Here is a 17,514-nt window from a genome sequence, read left to right as displayed (position 1 = left end):
GGCGGCGGACGCAGGCCGGCAGCCGGCGGCCCGCAGCAGGAGCAGCATGTCGGGCCGCGTCCCCGCAGCGGCCGGAGGAAAGAGGGAGAGAGCCGGGAGGGTGCAACCGGGACCGGCCGCCGCCGCAGCCCCGCCGTTTGGTTCCGCCGGTAGGAAAGGCCCGGCCGGCTCCGGCGCGCCCCCGCCCGGCCATGATGGGCTCATGGAGGGGGGAGGGAGCGTCAGGACCGGCTCGTTCCGACACCCCCGCCACGGGCAGGGAGATGGAAGAGCAGAATTAATCACAGAACGATACGGGGTCGGAAGGGACGTCTGGAGATCACGCAGTCCAACCCCCTGCCAGAGCAGGGTCACCCAGAGCAGGTCCCACAGCAACGTGTCCAGGTGGGTTTGAATGTCTCCAGAGAAGGAGACTCCACCACCTCCCTGGGCAGCCTCTGCCAGGGCTCTGCCACCCTCACAGGAAAGAAGTTCCTCCTCATGTTGAGATGGAACTTCCCCTGTTCCAGTTTGTGCCCGTTTCCTCTTGTCCTGTCCCTGGGCACCACTGAGAAAAGCCTGGCCCCATCCTCCTGACACCCACCCTTTAGATATTGCTCAGCATTGATGAGGTCCCCTCTCAGTCAGCTCCAGACTAAACAGACCCAAGTCCCTCAGCCTTTCCTCATCAGAGAGATGCTCCAGACCCCTCATCATCTTTGTAGCCCTCTGCTGTCCCCTCTCCAGCAGTTCCCTGTCCTTCTGGAACTGGAGAGCCCAGAACTGGACCCAGTGCTCCAGATGGGGCCTCCCCAGGGCAGAGCAGAGGGGCAGGATGACCTCCCTCCACCTGCTGGCCATGCTTTTCCTGATTCACGCTGGGAGACCATCATCAGCCTTCTTGGCTACAGACACACATGAGCTACATGGTCATGAGCCAGCAACGTATGTGCTGATGCCCTCACTGAAGGGGCTCTAAGGTCTCCCCGGAGCCTTCTCTTCTCCAGGCTGAACCCCCCCAACTCTCTCAGCCTGTCCTCACAGCAGAGGGGCTCCAGCCCTCGGAGTATCTTTGTGACAATCAATTAGAACCTGCACAATTAGGACCCGCGGACCCCCAGGACCCCAGCCGCCGGCAGCACCCAGCGCCCGGGCAGCCCCCTTCCCACCATCTCCCCCGCCCCGCTCCTAACATGGCGGACCGACACCTTGCCCCTAGGAACTACGCGCCCCAGCATGCACCGCTCCCCGCCGCACAGCATGCCGGGAGTCGGGGATGGGGCGGGGGGGGGCCCACACGCCTGCCGAGGCTCTGGCCCCAGAGCGGAAGTGCCCCTTGATCCTGCCGGAAGTGCTTGTGAGGCAGCTGGCCCGAGGCGGCGGGGGCCCTGCGAGCGGGGCGGAGGGAGCGGCGCTGCCGGGTGAGTGCCCGCGGGGGCGGCGGGGGACGGCTCCGCTCGTGGGCGGCGAGACCCCGCCGCCGTCGAGAGAGGGAGCGAGGCGGGTGGGAAATGAGGAAGAGGGAGCTCCCGGGGCCTGCCCCTCGGAGGGGAGCGGGCCTCGGCCTCCGCGCCGCGCTCCCCCCCCCTCCCCGGCTGCCAGAGGCCGGGGGGAGCTGGACAGGAAGGCGGGCGGTGGAGCCGAGGGGCTTTGGAGCGGCGTGGGGACGCGGGGAGGGTTTGTGTGGTGGGGTGCGGAGCCAGGTTGGGGTTCCCCCGCCGGGACGGGGGCCCAGGGCGCGTTTCTCTGCTCTGCCTGCGGGAGTGCAGCCGTCTCCTTGAAATCCTGGCGCCGCCGGGAAAGGGGGCTTTCCGGAACGGCTTTTTGGGTTGTTTTTACTTAATTAAATACCGCTTTTAAAGTTTTTTCCGCCGCAAATGACGTCCACCCTCTTCCCACGCCCGGCCCTAGAGAGAGGGGGAAAAACTAAGGCCGAAAGAATTTAGGATGCACCCCCAGGGGTTGTTACACCAAGGTGAGAAGTGCTGGTTAAAGTGCTTTAGCTGTCAGGGGCGAGGAACATCAGCAAAGCGAGGTTGACGGAAAAGGGTGACACACTTAGGTGTAGGAAGAAAAATTAGCATTTGAGCTCTGTCTGTTCCTCAGAGAGGAGGTTCTGCTTTAGCATGAGGGAACCCGAACATGGGTAAGTTATTGATGGCTTCAGATATATGTATGAAAATGGCAATACTAGCAGTTAACTTTGACGGCTGGTTTAATCTCACACCGTGTAATACTACGCACAGGAGCTTTATTAAAGGATTAAAGATCTTTAATGCTGTAGATTGCAAGTTGAGCCACGTACTGCAGGGAGACTTAGATAGTCATGGGCCGTTTGTTTACTTGGGTTTGCTGAAGATAACTTGCAGAAGTTCCATTTGGAAACAAGCCAGAAAAACATAGATAATGAGAGACTTTTAGAATGAGAATCACTTTGTGCGCTTATTTCTGAATAACCTCTTACGTGCTCCAGTTTCCTTCTTTTGCTATACTGTCGGTTCTCACATCTGGTTTCTCACATATACTAGGGACAAAAAGATACTGTTGGGAGAGAAATAATATTTATTGACTGAAGAGTTGCTTAGAGGGGGAATAAATGCTAATTAGTTTTTCTATAATGCACGTGGCTAACCTCTTACGTGCTCCAGTTTCCTTCTTTTGCTATACTGTCGGTTCTCACATCTGGTTTCTCACATATACTAGGGACAAAAAGATACTGTTGGGAGAGAAATAATATTTATTGACTGAAGAGTTGCTTAGAGGGGGAATAAATGCTAATTGGTTTTTCTATAATACATTGTCTACCACTTCTGCGCACGTGGTGCACACCTCATACCTTGAGATCAGCCTTTTCATGTGCTTAAGTTCCATCGATAAAATTTTTGCTAACATTTTCCCCAACATTGGGAGCTTTAAGATAGTCTTTAGAAACTTTGAGTACTTCAGTATTTAGATTTTTTTTTCTTGTGTCAGAGAAAAATCTTTCTTTTTTTCTATACTGGGTGATGAACAGATATAGGTAGTTTCATGTAGCCTTGATGAGAAGACTCAGTGTTGGTATGGTGAGGAGGTTCTCTCAGGTACCTCCTGTCTCCCAACCTTGTATTTCTTTTCTTGATACATTTGTGTTCATGCTTCTGTCCCTTCTGCTTTGTGGGGGGGTAAATTAATATCTTTCAAAAGGATACTTAGCTTCAGGTGTCTTAGTGCCTTTGTGCAATTCTCAGTGTATACTACAAGAAACCCTTAAGTTTAGTCATTAAAAGTGTGGGTTTTGTCAGATTAAAATAAAGGAATTTTTATGTATTTTGACAAGTTCTCTTGCACCTATAAATGTTCAGAATTGAAATTATCTTTATTTTGGGGTAGTTTGCATAACAGTAGTGTTTGATAGGTGCTTATAACGAGAGGGCAGAAAGCTCTGTTTTATAAAATCTTGCAATATGTGAGCACGGTGAGACATATACAATACAGGGCTTTTATGTTAGGAAGAAAACAGTAACACTTTTTTCCCCTTAAAACTTCTTGGGAATTACTGAAAAGGAAAGTTCCCTTAGATAGTAGGAGACCATCTTATGTGAGATCTTTGATAGTCCGTACCCGATATCCTTCCTCATCTCCTGCTTATCTTAATTAGCCTTCAGCTGCGTCACACCCTCCTGTCACTCTGCAGTCTGCCCCTCAATGGCTGGATTGAGTGCCCCCGAGTACAGAATAGGGAATCAGCTGATTTGGAAATCACACCATATTGGTTTTCCTTTGTGTTTTTTCTAAATATGCTTCAATCCTTATTTATATGAATTATTTTTTCATGCATACTGAACAACAAATGCTAAACTGAAGAGCGGTGTTTTTAACAAGTTAGTGTATAGGATCGAGAACAGGACTAGAATTTAGGATTGAACAGTAGGAGGCTGCTGTTTTAACACACAACAGCCTTTGTTTACTGCTGAACTAATATATACAAGTGGTACCCAGAAAATGTCACATTTGGCTTTTTAACTAACCTAGGAATTGTGAAAGCATTTGTTTTATTTGCCCCATGTTTTCGGAAACTCGATAGTGTAGAATACAGAAATGTCACCAGCTGAAGCACACAAAGGCTGTGTGTGCCTTGTGCAACTAATGACTTGGAAGCTGGTTTGAGTTTCCTTAGACCAGAATGTGAGTTTTTAAAGAGATTTCTGTGGGATCAAAGAATCTGAGTGCTTGAAATGTTTGCATAGATTTAATTGTCTCGTGCTAACCAGAATAAAACAATGGGGTTCTAGAATCTGTGTGGTGGTTGCGTGTATTCACTGAAATTAACGTATGACCTTCAAATCTATTCCGGTCTCATCAACATACAAAATTAACAAGGAAATGATAGTCTGGAAATTCTGGGAAGCTTGGGAGATGAGCACACAGCTTTGGGAGGGGAGGTGAGAAGGTCACGGATGTGCTTCATCTGGTTTTTTTTCTTGCACGTGATGCTCAAGAGAAGCAGGAAAGAGATCAAACACACTGTGCCGGCGTATTTCTTCTCGGAGTTGTAAGGCAGGGAGCTGAGCTGCCTGATTGGTAATGCCACATAAGCCTCTTCAAGGAGAAATGGAGTTGTGAATGTAGTTCAACAAAAACTAGTGGTTCTTTGCAGGAATCTGAAATACTCAGGTCAGAAATATATAATAAAAAAGGCAAATGAGTGTTCAGAAAACTTGGATTGTTCTCTTGCTTACTGCTGCATTGGTGGAGTCCTGGGGAAGTCAGACAGGGGCAGCTATAAAACATGGAAAAGTAATAAAAATGCAGATAGTTACCAGGCATCTTCAGAAATCTCACTTGTCCTGCTGTCTTGGCAAATGTTGTCATTTATATTGTTTGCATTATACAGAAAGAAAATATACTGACATGTTTTGCAATAAACAGAGTATTGGAAAATCATAAACTCATAGGAGGGTTAGAGTTGGAAGGGACCTTAAAGATTGTTCAAACCCCTTACCACGGGCAGGGACACCTCCCACCAGACCAGGTTGCCCCATCCAGCCTGGCCTTGAACCCCTCCAGGGATGGGGCAGCCACAGCTTCTTTGGGCAACCTCTTCCAGTGTCTCACCACCCTCACAGCAAAGAATTTCTTCCTCAGATCTCATCTCAATCTCCCCTCTTCCAGTTTAAAACTGTTTCTCCTCATCCTATGGCTCCCCTCCCTGATCCAGAGTCCCTCCCCATCTCTCCTGGAGCCCCTTGAGGGACTGGAAGGGGCGCTAAAGTCTCCCCGGAGCCTTCTCTTCTCCAGGCTGAACCCCCCCACCTCTCTCAGCCTGTCCTCACAGCAGAGGGGCTCCAGCCCTCTGAGCATCTCCGTGGCCTCCTCTGGCCCCGCTCCAACAGGTCCCTGTCCTTCCTGTGCTGAGGACTCCAGAGCTGGACACAGAGCTCCAGGTGGGGTGTGCCCAGAGCGGAGCAGAGGGGCAGAACCCCCCCCTGGCCCTGCTGGCCACGCTGCTGGGGATGCAGCCCAGGATGGGGGTGGCTTTCTGGGCTGCCAGCTCATGTTGCCACCTCATGTTGAGCTTCTCGTCCACCACCATCCCCAAGTCCTTCTCCTCAGGGCTGCTCTCAGTCCATTCTCCACCCACCCTGTATTTGTGCCTGGGGTTGCCAGGTAATAAAAGTAAAGAAATACAGATAGTTTCCAGGCATTTTAAGAAAGCCGACTCCTGTAAGTGTTTAAGGCCAGGCTGGATGGGGCTTTGAGCAACCTGGTCTGGGGAGCAACCCAGGCCAGGGGGCTTGGAACTAGATGGTCTTTAAGGTATCTTCCATTCTTCTTTCTTGGGATGCACCTCTCCTGAGCTTGGAGGAGGCGATCCTTGAATTAAAAGAAAGTGTCCCTCCGTACTCTTACTGTGCACAAAGCACTAACCAGTGTGTGGCAGGGATTTCTATCCTGAGCTTGGAGGAGGTGATCCTTGAATTAAAAAAAAGTGTCCCTCTACTCTTACTGTGCACACAAGCACTAACCAGTGTGTAGCAGGGATTTCTCCATCCTTCGTCTGTCTCATTTTTCTATGGACTTTTTTTTTTTTCTGGTTTTGTGGGATGTTAAATCACAAATCAAGGTTTCTATCAAAAATAAATAAACCAAAATGTTGCATGTTTTCTGTGCCAGTTTTTCAGGTGTGTTTCTTCTGTTCTTCCCACTTACTTTTTGGTAAACTTCTGAAGCAATAAGATAGTTGACTGACAAAACAGGCTGAGGCTTGCGCAAGATGATGTTAATGCTGGCTTGGATAACTCCAGAGTAGTTGCTGGGAAGCAGATGAATTTCACAAAGTAATAGTTTTGAACTGCAGTATCTTCTAATCTTCATAAAGTGTCAGGACACACTGAGCACTTCTTGATCCAGAAGAGGAACCAATATACTAACAAGTAATTACTGTTTTTTTTTTTTTAGGGTTTTCAGATTTCCCAGGTTTCTTGTTTTTCTTTCCTTCTCTCCTCTTTGGTTTTATTGACTCTATAATTTTTCTGTGCTCTCTGGTGTTTGTATTTTGTCAGGACTTAATCTATACTTCTCATAATAGTCACAGTTATCTTTTTAGATTTTTAATTTTATTGACTCTATAATTTTTCTGTGCTCTCTGGTGTTTGTATTTTGTCAGGACTTAATCTATACTTCTCATAATAGTCACGGTTATCTTTTTAGATATTTTTTTTTTTTTTATCATAAATGCCACACCTCTATCAGAACAGAGATTGAGTGAAACCAGGCTGTGTCCCTTGCGTACACGTCAAATGCATCATTTAATAGAATGCACAATTTCTTTTTCTTAAAAGCAGGCAGGCTTTCTGCATGTTTTCCTTTTGGCTGTAGAATGTTAGTTTTGTTCTATATTCAGAACCAGACCTGGATTCCGGAATAGCAGTATAAATTTCACTCTTCATTCAGTTTATATTCATTTGCTGGACTTAAACTGAGGACTAATATTGGCACACATCTCCCTCTTTGATGTTTATCTTTTTAATGAATCGTTATATTTCTGTTCGGTTTTATTTTGCTAAGCTGAGGAAGCAAAACTAATTTTTCTTTTATACAACAGGCTCTTTGGTCTAGGTCCTTTCTGTAGTTCTTGGAATTAGAAATTCTTTCTCTTGCAACCAGGAACTCAGCGTTGTGTGTGGTGTTCCAGAGAAGTTGTTGCTCATGTGAACAACATTTCCCTATCTCTATTGCAAAGAAATCCTTGATGTGCATTTGTCTCTTCCCCCCACCCTTGGTTGGGTCTTTTTTGTCCCTACAGAGCAGCATCAGTTTATAGTTGACCACAAAAAAAAGTTCAGTATAATTTTTGGAGGAACTAGTTGTTTTCTAGTCCAGTTGTTCCATGTTTCCCACATCATACTGTATTCTTCTAGAAAGTTTCTTTCTCATTTTTAAGATTGTGCTCTTCTCACGTTTATTTAACCTGAGATGATATACTGAGGCCAGATTGCATCTTGTTTGAGTTTCCTTTTTTCAAGGAAATGACTGATTTGGTTTTTGGGTTGTGGATTAGTCTGGCGTGTCCTAAATCTGCTCATTCTTACTGCCTTTTTATGCTGTTTTCCTTTTTAAAATGATTGAATTCAGACCACAGAGCATTTTATTTTTTTTCTTCTTTAAGTGTTAACTACTGTAGTATTATTATTTTTTCTCTCTAATCGTGTGATAGCACATTTCATTTGATTTTATTAAAATGCTCGTTGCAGTGTTTTGGGACAGCTCTAATGTTTTGGTGTAGACATTTTTTCAGTCCCCAGGGTCAAGTTATTCCAGGGCCTCCTCAAGTTGTTCTTTCACCTTGCAAGGTGTTAAGATATTTCAATTCCCACTAACTAGCCTGTCTTTAGTCTTGTATTTAGTGGCATTATTTATGTTGGAAACCAAAGCACATTTTATTGTCACCAGTACTTCCACGAAATGGTATCACTTTGTCTGTATTTTTTTTAGATTATTCTTATTTATGAATCATAAGAGGTTTCACTGCTCTTCTGGAATGTAGGGACGGGCTTTGTGGCTGGAGAAAGAGGTAGCACAAGTCATCCTCCTTCTTGATTTCGTGTTGACAAAAACTGTTGAAATGGGGTGAAAGGTCCCGTGGGTTTTGTGCTGCAACTCTTCAGGCACCCAAATGAATTTCCTTGGATGGGTTCCTGGAGTTACTGAAAATGGGGAAGGCATTTAGCACTCCCTATTAAGGTATCTCTGTGACAGTGTTCACAAGTTAACTCTCCAAGGGTATTTTTGAATGTGCCTTACATGCAGGAACTTTTCACCTGTAAAAGTACAGCTGAAGATGTTCCTTATACCAGTGGGGAAAGAAAATATTTTATAAGATTTCTGTAAAGTCGGGATAATTTTCAAAGCCAGCAGTGCAAGTGGAGGATGCTTTTTGCTCAGATCTCCACAGACAACTGGAAACTGTTGATCATAGAATGGTTCTGCTGGTGTGTGTGCAGTTTGAAGGGGTGAACGTAACAATGTTCAAGTCAACAATCTGTTCAAGCTGGAGGGGAGCAGATTTAGACTGGAGATGAGGAGAGGGTTCTTCACTGGGAGGGTGGTGGAGCACTGGAACAGGTTGCCCAGGGAGGTGGTTGAGGCCCCTTCCCTGGAGATATTCAAGGTGAGGCTTGATGAGGCCCTGGGCAACCTGGTCTAGTTGGGGGTGTCCCTGCTGACTGCGGGGGGGTCGGACTAGATGGCCTTTGGAGGTCCCTTCCAGCCTGGGCAATTCTATGATTCTATGAATGTCCCTTCTTGTAAAAACTTGAGAAACATTCAAACTGTGGCATATTTGTAGTTATGAGACAAGGGAGATGGAGCAAATCAGCCCCAAAGTGCTGCTGAGGAGTGAAGCTCTCGGCAACAGCAAAGAAGCTGCATCTTCTGAAGAGGTGGAGAGGCCTCTGTAAAACTTCCTCCAGATATTGCAGCTCCCTCCTCAACTTCCTTACATTTTTTCCTAAGCTTTTACCAGAAACACGGGAGGGAGGGGATGGGGGGAGTGGTTTCTAGTCACCCCTCCTGCTCTGGGGTCCTTCTCTAGTGAGTAATCGCAGTTTGTGCCTCTGCTGTTGCTTGCTGCTTTTCACAACAATTACAAGGATTGTCAGAATTCCTAAATTCCTAACAGTCTCCCCCGACCCTGGATATCTGCTGGGAAACCACCCAGAATCACGGGTGGTGTTTTCCTGGAGCGGGGGGTACACAACATTGTACAGTTCATTGATTTGTAGGGGTTAATGTTTGGAGAGTCGCTGTTGACAGGAAGGGGATTGCAGGACAGCGAGTCAGTGGGTGGAATTGCTCTTCCAAAGTTTTCTTTGCCACAGCAGGGATGCAGTTCGTAGAATGGTTCGGATTGGAAGGGACCTTAAAGATCATCCAGTTCAGTGTAAAGAAGCAGATATTGTATCTGAAGATACTGGATTTGTTTTGCAATAACTCAGTCCAACCACACAAAAAAAAAAAAAAACAATATTTGTTGTTGTTGTGGGGTTTTGTTATCTGAAGATACTGGATTTGTTTTGCAAATGAGTGCTTCCATTTCTCTAAGTGTTTGGCTTCATTTACATGGCAAAATACTTGCACTACGACCTGGATGTCAGGTTATAAGCTGTGGAAGCTCCTGGTTAACTAACCATGTGAGTACCCACCTTAAATGTCTGAAGAAGATTATCTAGGTGACATTGGTGGTGTATCAGGAACTGTCAATCTTCTAGGAAGGACAGGTTGGAGACCAGGTATTTAGCGCACGCTGATTAGACTGATCCCTGAGCCTCCTCTTCTCCAGTCTGACCAGCCCCAGTTCTTTTGGCCTCTTCTCCCATCACAGGTGCTCCAGTTCCTTGGTCAACTTTGTGGTCCTCTGGAAGACTCAGTTCAGTCTGGCATGTAATGGGGAGCCCAGAGCTGGCCCAGTGCTCCAGATGGGTCCCACCACTGCTGAGTGGAGAGCAGGACCACCTGCCTTGACCTGCTGGCAACATTCCTCCCAACACAGCCATGGGTGCTGTTGGCCACACGTCTGAAGAAGATTATCTAGGTGACATTGGTGGTGTATCAGGAACTGTCAATCTTCTAGGAAGGACAGGTTGGAGACCAGGTATTTAGCGCACGCTGATTAGACTGATCCCTGAGCCTCCTCTTCTCCAGTCTGACCAGCCCCAGTTCTTTTGGCCTCTTCTCCCATCACAGGTGCTCCAGTTCCTTGGTCAACTTTGTGGTCCTCTGGAAGACTCAGTTCAGTCTGGCATGTAATGGGGAGCCCAGAGCTGGCCCAGTGCTCCAGATGGGCCCCACCACTGCTGAGTGGAGGGCAGGACCACCTGCCTCGACCTGCTGGCAACATTTCTCCTAACACAGCCATGGGTGCTGTTGGCCACTTGCTGGCTCATGTTCAACTTGGTGTACACCAGCATCCCCAGGTCTCTTCCTGCAAAGCTGCTTTCCAGCAGGTTGGCCTCCAGCTGGTACTGGTGCCTGGGGTTTGTGAGACCCTGGTGCCTGAGGGTGGTGAGAGCCTGGCCCAGGTTGCCCAGAGAAGCTGTGGCTGCCCCATCCCTGGAGGGGTTCAAGGCCAGGCTGGATGGGGCTTGGAGCAACCTGGTCTGGTGGGAGGTGTCCCTGCCAGTGGTAGCGGGGTGGAACTGGGTGATCTTTAGGGTTCCTTCCAACCCAAACCATTCTGTGATTCTCAAGATCCGGGGCTTTGCATTTCCCTCTCCCTTCCAACTCGAACCATTCTATGATTCCCAAGATCCGGGGCTTTGCATTTCCCTTTGAAGAAATTTTCCTTTCCTTCCTTTGAAGATGTTTCCTGATGGCCCATGTCTCCAGCTTGCCAAGGTCCCTCTGAAGGGCAGGACAGCCACTCCTCTATTCACAGCATTGTCAACTCTTCTCTCACTTCTTAATCTTTTTCTGTAGATGATCCATTTGGTCTCTTAAGTGCCTTTTCCAGTGTTGGCAAAACTTGCTTTCGTTACCTCCCCACTCCTGTCCCATGGACGGGGTTTGTAGTGATGAAAGTCATAGGCTCTTGAAATAACTCAGCATTATAGTCAAGGGCCTTTAAAAAGCTTAAGGAAACAACTTTTTTACAAAGTGAGCTAAAATACAAAGATTCTTGACTATGGTAGGGATCTCTGGATAGCAAAGATAAGTTTCAAAACATAAAATAACTAAAGCTGACTTCAGAAATTGTACCACTGACTCAAAATATTCCCACTTGTGTTTTTTTTCAGACGCTCCTGCTGCAAGAACTGCTGTTGAAAAGAAAGAATTTTTTTTTATAAGAAGAGAATGGGTAAGTTCATCCTCTTAGAGGTGGGGGTAAGAGTTTAAATGTTGATCTTCTCACTGGTTTTCTTGCAGTCTCAAAAGTTAATGGAACTTCCTACAGATGGTTTTTAGGAAGATTTTATCCAGTGACTCTTCGTTTGTCAAGAGATTTATTCAGAGTCCATCTGTCTAACGAGAAATTTCACTTTTCACTTCACACACACCAAAATCAGATGCCTTTAGGCTTTTCTAGCACTAAACTTTTAGGTAGCGGACAAGAAAATTTTGCTCTGTACTGTTTTAAATATTTTTTTGTTTGTTAACTAAGGTTGGCCTGTTGAATTCTAGCAAAGAGGTCATAATAAGGACTGATTTCTGGTAAATTACATTGTGTGTGTGTGTGATCTGATGAAATGTCTGCAACTGTCCTTTCTGCCTCTACAAAGGCCTGATTAATGAAACGTGATGGGACAGACTCTGTTTTTATTGGTACTTCAGAAAGTATCTCAGCATGTTTGGCACTGGCAGTACTTTATTAAAATTGGCAATAACTATGTGATCATTCAATTTTAACTTGAAATTCACAAAGTGACTTAGTTGATTGGGGAAGGTTATATTTGCTATAACACTAGATAACATGAAAGGTATTTATTTTAATATAATTAGTATGGTTTCTGTTCTTTGTTTTGTCAGAAGGAGAAACAACACTAGCAATTGAATGTCAAGTTTGTAGTCTATATCTGTTTTATCCTCTATACTTCTGCATACAGTCATGAAATGCTGGCAGTATATTACTTGTCTAGCAGCATACAGATCTCTCTGTTATGCTTTTCCAAACTGGAAGAACTTCCAGGACTTAAATTTTTAACTTTCTGTCAAGATTAATACCATTCTGAAAATCAAGTTTTATGTGCAGTGACAAATTAAAGTATTTTTAATGGAATTCTAGCAATACTTGTTATGTTAGCTCCTTAGAAAATAAAGTACTTGAAAGAAGGTGTTAACTTGCCAGTTTGAATTTGATAGGAATTGTATATTCAGCGGGGTGGGTGCTTTTTACACTCATTTTTTAAAAAAAAATGTGAATATTACTGCAGTCGTTATTACTGAAGAGTTTACAGGAACATATAAAGAATGACTGCAGAGAGAGCTGTCTTGGTGTTCTGGTGTCTGATGGTGCTGAGGGAGAAGGGAACAGAAAAAGCATAGTCAAAAGTGCTGCAGGGGGGATTCCCAAATTTCATAGACTCATGGACTGGTTTGGGTTGGAAGGGGCCTTAATGATCATGCAGTTCCACCCCTCTGCCCTGGGCAGGGACACCTCCCACCAGACCAGGTTGCTCCAAGCCCCATCCAGCCTGGCCTTGAACCCCTCCAGGGATGGGGCAGCCACAGCTTCTCTGGGCAACCTGGGCCAGGCTCTCACCACCCTCACAGCAAAGAATTTCTTCCTGAGATCTCATCTCAATCTCCCCTCTTTCAGTTTAAAACCCTTCCCCCTCATCCTATGGCTCCCCTCCCTGATCCAGAGTCCCTCCCCATCTCTCCTGGAGCCTCTTGAGGGACTGGAAGGGGCTCTAAGGTCTCCCCAAAACCTTCCCTTCTCCAGGCTGAACCCCCCCAACTCTCTCAGCCTGTCTTACCCATGCATCAAAAAGCACTTTGTTGGTTTTTTTTTTTCATTTGCAGCGTGTCTTTTAAATATCAGAGATTAGGTATTTAAAAGCCAGGCAGCCATAGTGCTTAGAGACATGGGTTAGTGATGGGTTTTGTCAGTGTTGGGTTGATGGTTGGACTCGATGATCTGAAAGGTCCCTTCCAACCCAGGTGATTCTATGATTGTAAAATATACATTTAGGTAACTTTTAATAAGTACCAGTATGATAAATGTAGGAATAGCCTCATGGAGGGAAGCAGGAGCATGTTCAATTCACTTGAGAAGGTCTAAAGGAAAATTTCATCCCTATTTAGATTTCAGAAATCAGGTCAGAATTTGGTGATGGAGAAATGAGAGAGGAGAGATGTCTGTAAGTAAGATGTGGCTGTGAGTCCTGAACCTGTTCCTGTGTTTCTGTTGCAGATGGAGAAGAGAAGACGTACGGCGGGTGCGAGGGCCCGGACGCCATGTATGTGAAGTTAATATCCTCCGATGGGCACGAGTTCATTGTCAAAAGAGAGCATGCCTTAACATCAGGAACGATAAAAGCCATGTTGAGTGGACCAGGTGGGTACAAAAGGTTTAGTGCCTTCACCTCCTTTGTTCTCTCTTTGGGGCGCTTTGAATCTATATTGAGTGAAAGTTGGAATAAATGATAACTTTTCCAGACCCTGCCCAGTTCCTGTTCCCAGTGGAACACCCTGCCTCAGTGGGGTGTGGTGCCACCAGGTGTATAACTGGTCTCTGCTTGTGGACAGTTAATGATCTTACAGCGTCATTAGTACTGGTTTCCCCTGGTAGGACAACTTGATGGTGTTCTACTCAAATCCAAGAGTTGGCAGCTTTTCATTGCCCTCTCCATGGTGGAAGGTTTAGAGTTACTGGATGCACCTGGGGAGGAATAACCCCCTGCACCAGGACAGGTTGGGACTGGCCTGCTGGAGAGCAGCTCTGCAGAGAGAGACCTTGGAGTCCTGGTGGACAACAGGATGCCCATGAGCCAGCAATGTGCCCTTGTGGCCAAGAAGGCCAAGGGCATCCTGGGGGGCATCAGGAAGAGTGTGACCAGCAGGTGGAGGGAGGTCATCCTGCCCCTCTGCTCTGCCCTGGGGAGGCCCCATCTGGAGCACTGGGACCAGTTCTGGGCTCCCCAGTTCAAGAAGGACAGGGAACTGCTGGAAAGAGTCCAGGGGAGGGCCATGAAGATGATCAAGGGAATGGAGCATCTCTCTGATGAGGAGAGGCTGAGGGACTTGGGTCTGTTTAGTCTGGAGAAGAGAAGACTGAGGGGGGATCTGATCAACACCTATAAATACTGAAAGGGTGGGTGTCAGGAGGATGGGGCCAGGCTTTTTCCAGTGGTGCCCAGGGACAGGACAAGAGGCAATGGCCACAAACTTGAATGTAAGAAGTTCCACCTAAACATGAGGAGGAACTTCTTTGCTGTGAGGGTGGCAGAGCCCTGGCAGAGGCTGCCCAGGGAGGTGGTGGAGTCTCCTTCTCTGGAGACATTCAAACCCACCTGGACACGTTCCTGTGGGACCTGCTCTTGGTGACCCTGCTCTGGCAGGGGGTTGGACTGGGTGATCATTTCAAATGTAATTGTGTTTTGAGACTGAATTCAGCATTGGATAAATTCATCAGTATCTCAGGGGGATGAACTGCACTTGCAGGTGACCTCCCCTGCAGCACGAGTAGGTTTCCCTGTCCCTCTCCCCTCCCTGTTTTCCCAGTGTATCCAGTTAATGGCTCTTTGAGGTTTCAACCCTCTCTCAAATCTGACTGAAACTGGCCGAGAAATGCAGAGCAGGATCACAGGAAGGACTGCATATGCAGGGACAGAACATCTGTACACCCTTTCTTTCTTATAAGACAGCTAGAAATTTGGATGGATACTGCTTTTTTTTATTATTATTTTAATTAAAACATTGTTGCTGTGACCCTTAGAACTGAGCCCAGGACAGTTTCGGAGCAGCTCTCAAGCAACAATCAACATGAACCCTACATTTGTGGAGTGGTTGTTCAGAGTATTGTCAATTGGCTGCAGCCAAAATTAATATTTTGTAATGTTAATGTTCTTGAGGGTTGTAGTTTTGGGGATTATTAGAAATTCTTTGCTGTGAGGGTGGTGAGACACTGGCCCAGGTTTCCCAGAGAAGCTGTGGCTGCCCCATCCCTGGAGGGGTTCAAGGCCAGGCTGGATGGGGCTTGGAGCAACCTGGTCTGGTGGGAGGTGTCCCTGCCCAGGGCAGGGGGTTGGAACTCCATGATCTTGAAGGTCCCTTCCAACCCAAACCATTCTATAGTTCCCAAGATGTGGGGCTTTGCATTTCCCTTTGAAGAACCAGAACTGGAAAAGTTAACTAGGAAAGGTCACTGAAAATTAAAAACAAAGCAAAAAAAAGGATGCTTTGCAACTGTAATAAAGACAATACCTCAATATATATATCATGGGAGTGGTATATATTATCAGGGAGTGTAGGTGATAGGACGAGGGGGAATGGTTTAAATTGAAAGAGGGGAGATTTAGGTGAGATCTCAGGAAGAACTTCTTTGCTGTGAGGGTGGTGAGAGCCTGGCCCAGGTTGCCCAGAGAAGCTGTGGCTGCCCCATCCCTGGAGGGGTTCAAGGCCAGGCTGGATGGGGCTTGGAGCAACCTGGGCTGGTGGGAGGTGTCCCTGCCCAGGGCAGGGGGTTGGAACTGGATGGTCTTTAAGGTCCCTTCCAACCCAAACCTTTCTGTGTTTCTATGATTCTGTGGTAAAAGCGTTTAATTTTGCAGCAAATCAAGATTCTGATGTTTGGTTTGGTGTTTATGTTGTTGTTGTTTTTTTTTCTCCTACAGGACAGTTTGCAGAAAATGAGACAAACGAGGTGAATTTTAGAGAGATCCCATCCCATGTCCTATCCAAAGTCTGCATGTATTTCACCTACAAGGTCCGCTATACTAACAGCTCCACGGAGATTCCCGAATTCCCCATCGCACCTGAAATTGCACTGGAACTTCTGATGGCTGCAAACTTCTTAGATTGTTAAATAAAAAATAAATTATAATTAAAAACAAAAACAAAAAAAAAAAAAAAACCAAACAAAAAAAACCACGAAATGTAAAACTTTTTTCAGTATTTAATACATGTAGTTGAGTTAGTCCCTTTTTTCCAGATAGCATGTTGCGTGTGTGCTGTGGGGAGCTGTGAGGGTCGCTGCGGAGGCGGGCGCCTTCAGGCCTTTTGCAGAATAGCAATCCTTCCGTTGAAAGTTTGTTTTTGCTGCTTGACACCAATAAGGACCTTTTCACAAACTGAGACAAATAAACCAATCTGCCAATTAGTAGATGGCTACGCCTTATCCTTTAGGTGCGCTAGAACTTTTTTTGCTTTTCATCCCAACCACCGTAGAAAACGCCGGAGTTTAGTCTTAACGCTCTCTAAAAGGTAATTATCGTTCAATACGAGTAGCTGGTTTTAGGGTTTCTGACTTTTTTTCTCCTTGTTAAAGTTTCTAAACATCTGAACTTCATCTGGGTTGTGAGGGGGCTGTCCTGGAGCGTGGTCACACCAACGGGGGCCGAGGTCTGTGTAATGACAGCGCCGTTCTGTGCGGGCTGGAAGCGGAGGATGTAGGAGAATGCTTAATGCTTTTAATGCTTTTAATTTAAATCCTAGTGTAGACACGTGGAAAGGTAAAGGTGTTCTTGATGCGCTTTGCTTTTCTAACCCCAATTTTCCCTGTTAGTAATTAATTACAAACATTGGAGTCACTGCTCTGTGCAGGAAGATCCTACTGACAGTGGCTTTGAAGGGGAAAAAACGAGTGTGAAAATCTGTGTATATTATCTCCTGTATAACATATATTCCTAATGTACTGTCACTTGACCTGATACTGATTTTATATGGTTTCAGTTCTGCTTTATTTTTTCTTGTTGTGATTGTAAAGTCTGTATTTAATCTCTAGAGTAGCGCTCGTTGACGTTTTGTAAGGTAGGACCCGAGAAGACAGCAGTTATCCCCTCTGTTACCTCCCCCTGGGATCCACGGACAAAGCCCCTGCAACGCGGAGGTCTTTTCTATTTGAAGGAAAGGGCATTAAGCAGATGTTTAAGGAGCTGTTTTATAAATTTCATAGGTATTTTCAATGTTTTTATTATGAATATTTTAGAGGAAAAGGATCGGCGAGCCACTGCCCTAGTGCCGGAGTGGAACACGTCACCTCGTGGTAGTTGCCTGCACTATCAGTTCTTTGTTCAAAACAAGGTTCCATCAAGGAAAAAAAAATAATAATAATAAAATTAAACTTGAGACAAGAAGTTGCTTTTTGTTTGGCTGCAGCCTGAAGAGCCGAAAGTCATCTGTAAATGAGAATAAATGGAAGGTGTCATAAAGAATGATGCAGGAAGGGTGTAGTTGGCATTTCCAGCTGCTGCTGCTGTGGAGAAGGATCCCACCCAGAGATGGTGGGACCTCTTTGTCCACGGGCCCAGGGCTGAAACTCCCCTAAATGTGTTTATCAACATAAATGTGGTTTTGGAGAGGTTTTTCTGGACAAAAACTAATAGAATCCTGTAGATG

At 46.1% G+C, this 17,514-nt stretch overlaps 1 protein-coding gene across 1 annotated transcript; it reads left to right on the top strand.

Annotated features, from left to right (window-relative positions):
- Positions 1 to 1,307: 1,307 nt before the first annotated feature.
- Positions 1,308 to 17,252, top strand: TCEB1 (transcription elongation factor B (SIII), polypeptide 1 (15kDa, elongin C)). The gene is made up of 4 exons (XM_014951929.1): positions 1,308 to 1,400; positions 11,253 to 11,314; positions 13,370 to 13,513; positions 15,792 to 17,252. Exons 2-4 carry the CDS (start codon positions 11,311 to 11,313, stop codon positions 15,980 to 15,982), a joined length of 339 nt encoding a protein of 112 aa, XP_014807415.1. The 5' UTR covers positions 1,308 to 1,400; positions 11,253 to 11,310; the 3' UTR covers positions 15,983 to 17,252.
- Positions 17,253 to 17,514: the final 262 nt, after the last annotated feature.

This window comes from Calidris pugnax, unplaced genomic scaffold, assembly GCF_001431845.1.
Source record: "Calidris pugnax isolate Ruff unplaced genomic scaffold, ASM143184v1 scaffold61, whole genome shotgun sequence".
Classification (NCBI taxonomy): domain Eukaryota; kingdom Metazoa; phylum Chordata; class Aves; order Charadriiformes; family Scolopacidae; genus Calidris; species Calidris pugnax.
This window is presented reverse-complemented; position numbering and strand designations above follow the sequence as displayed.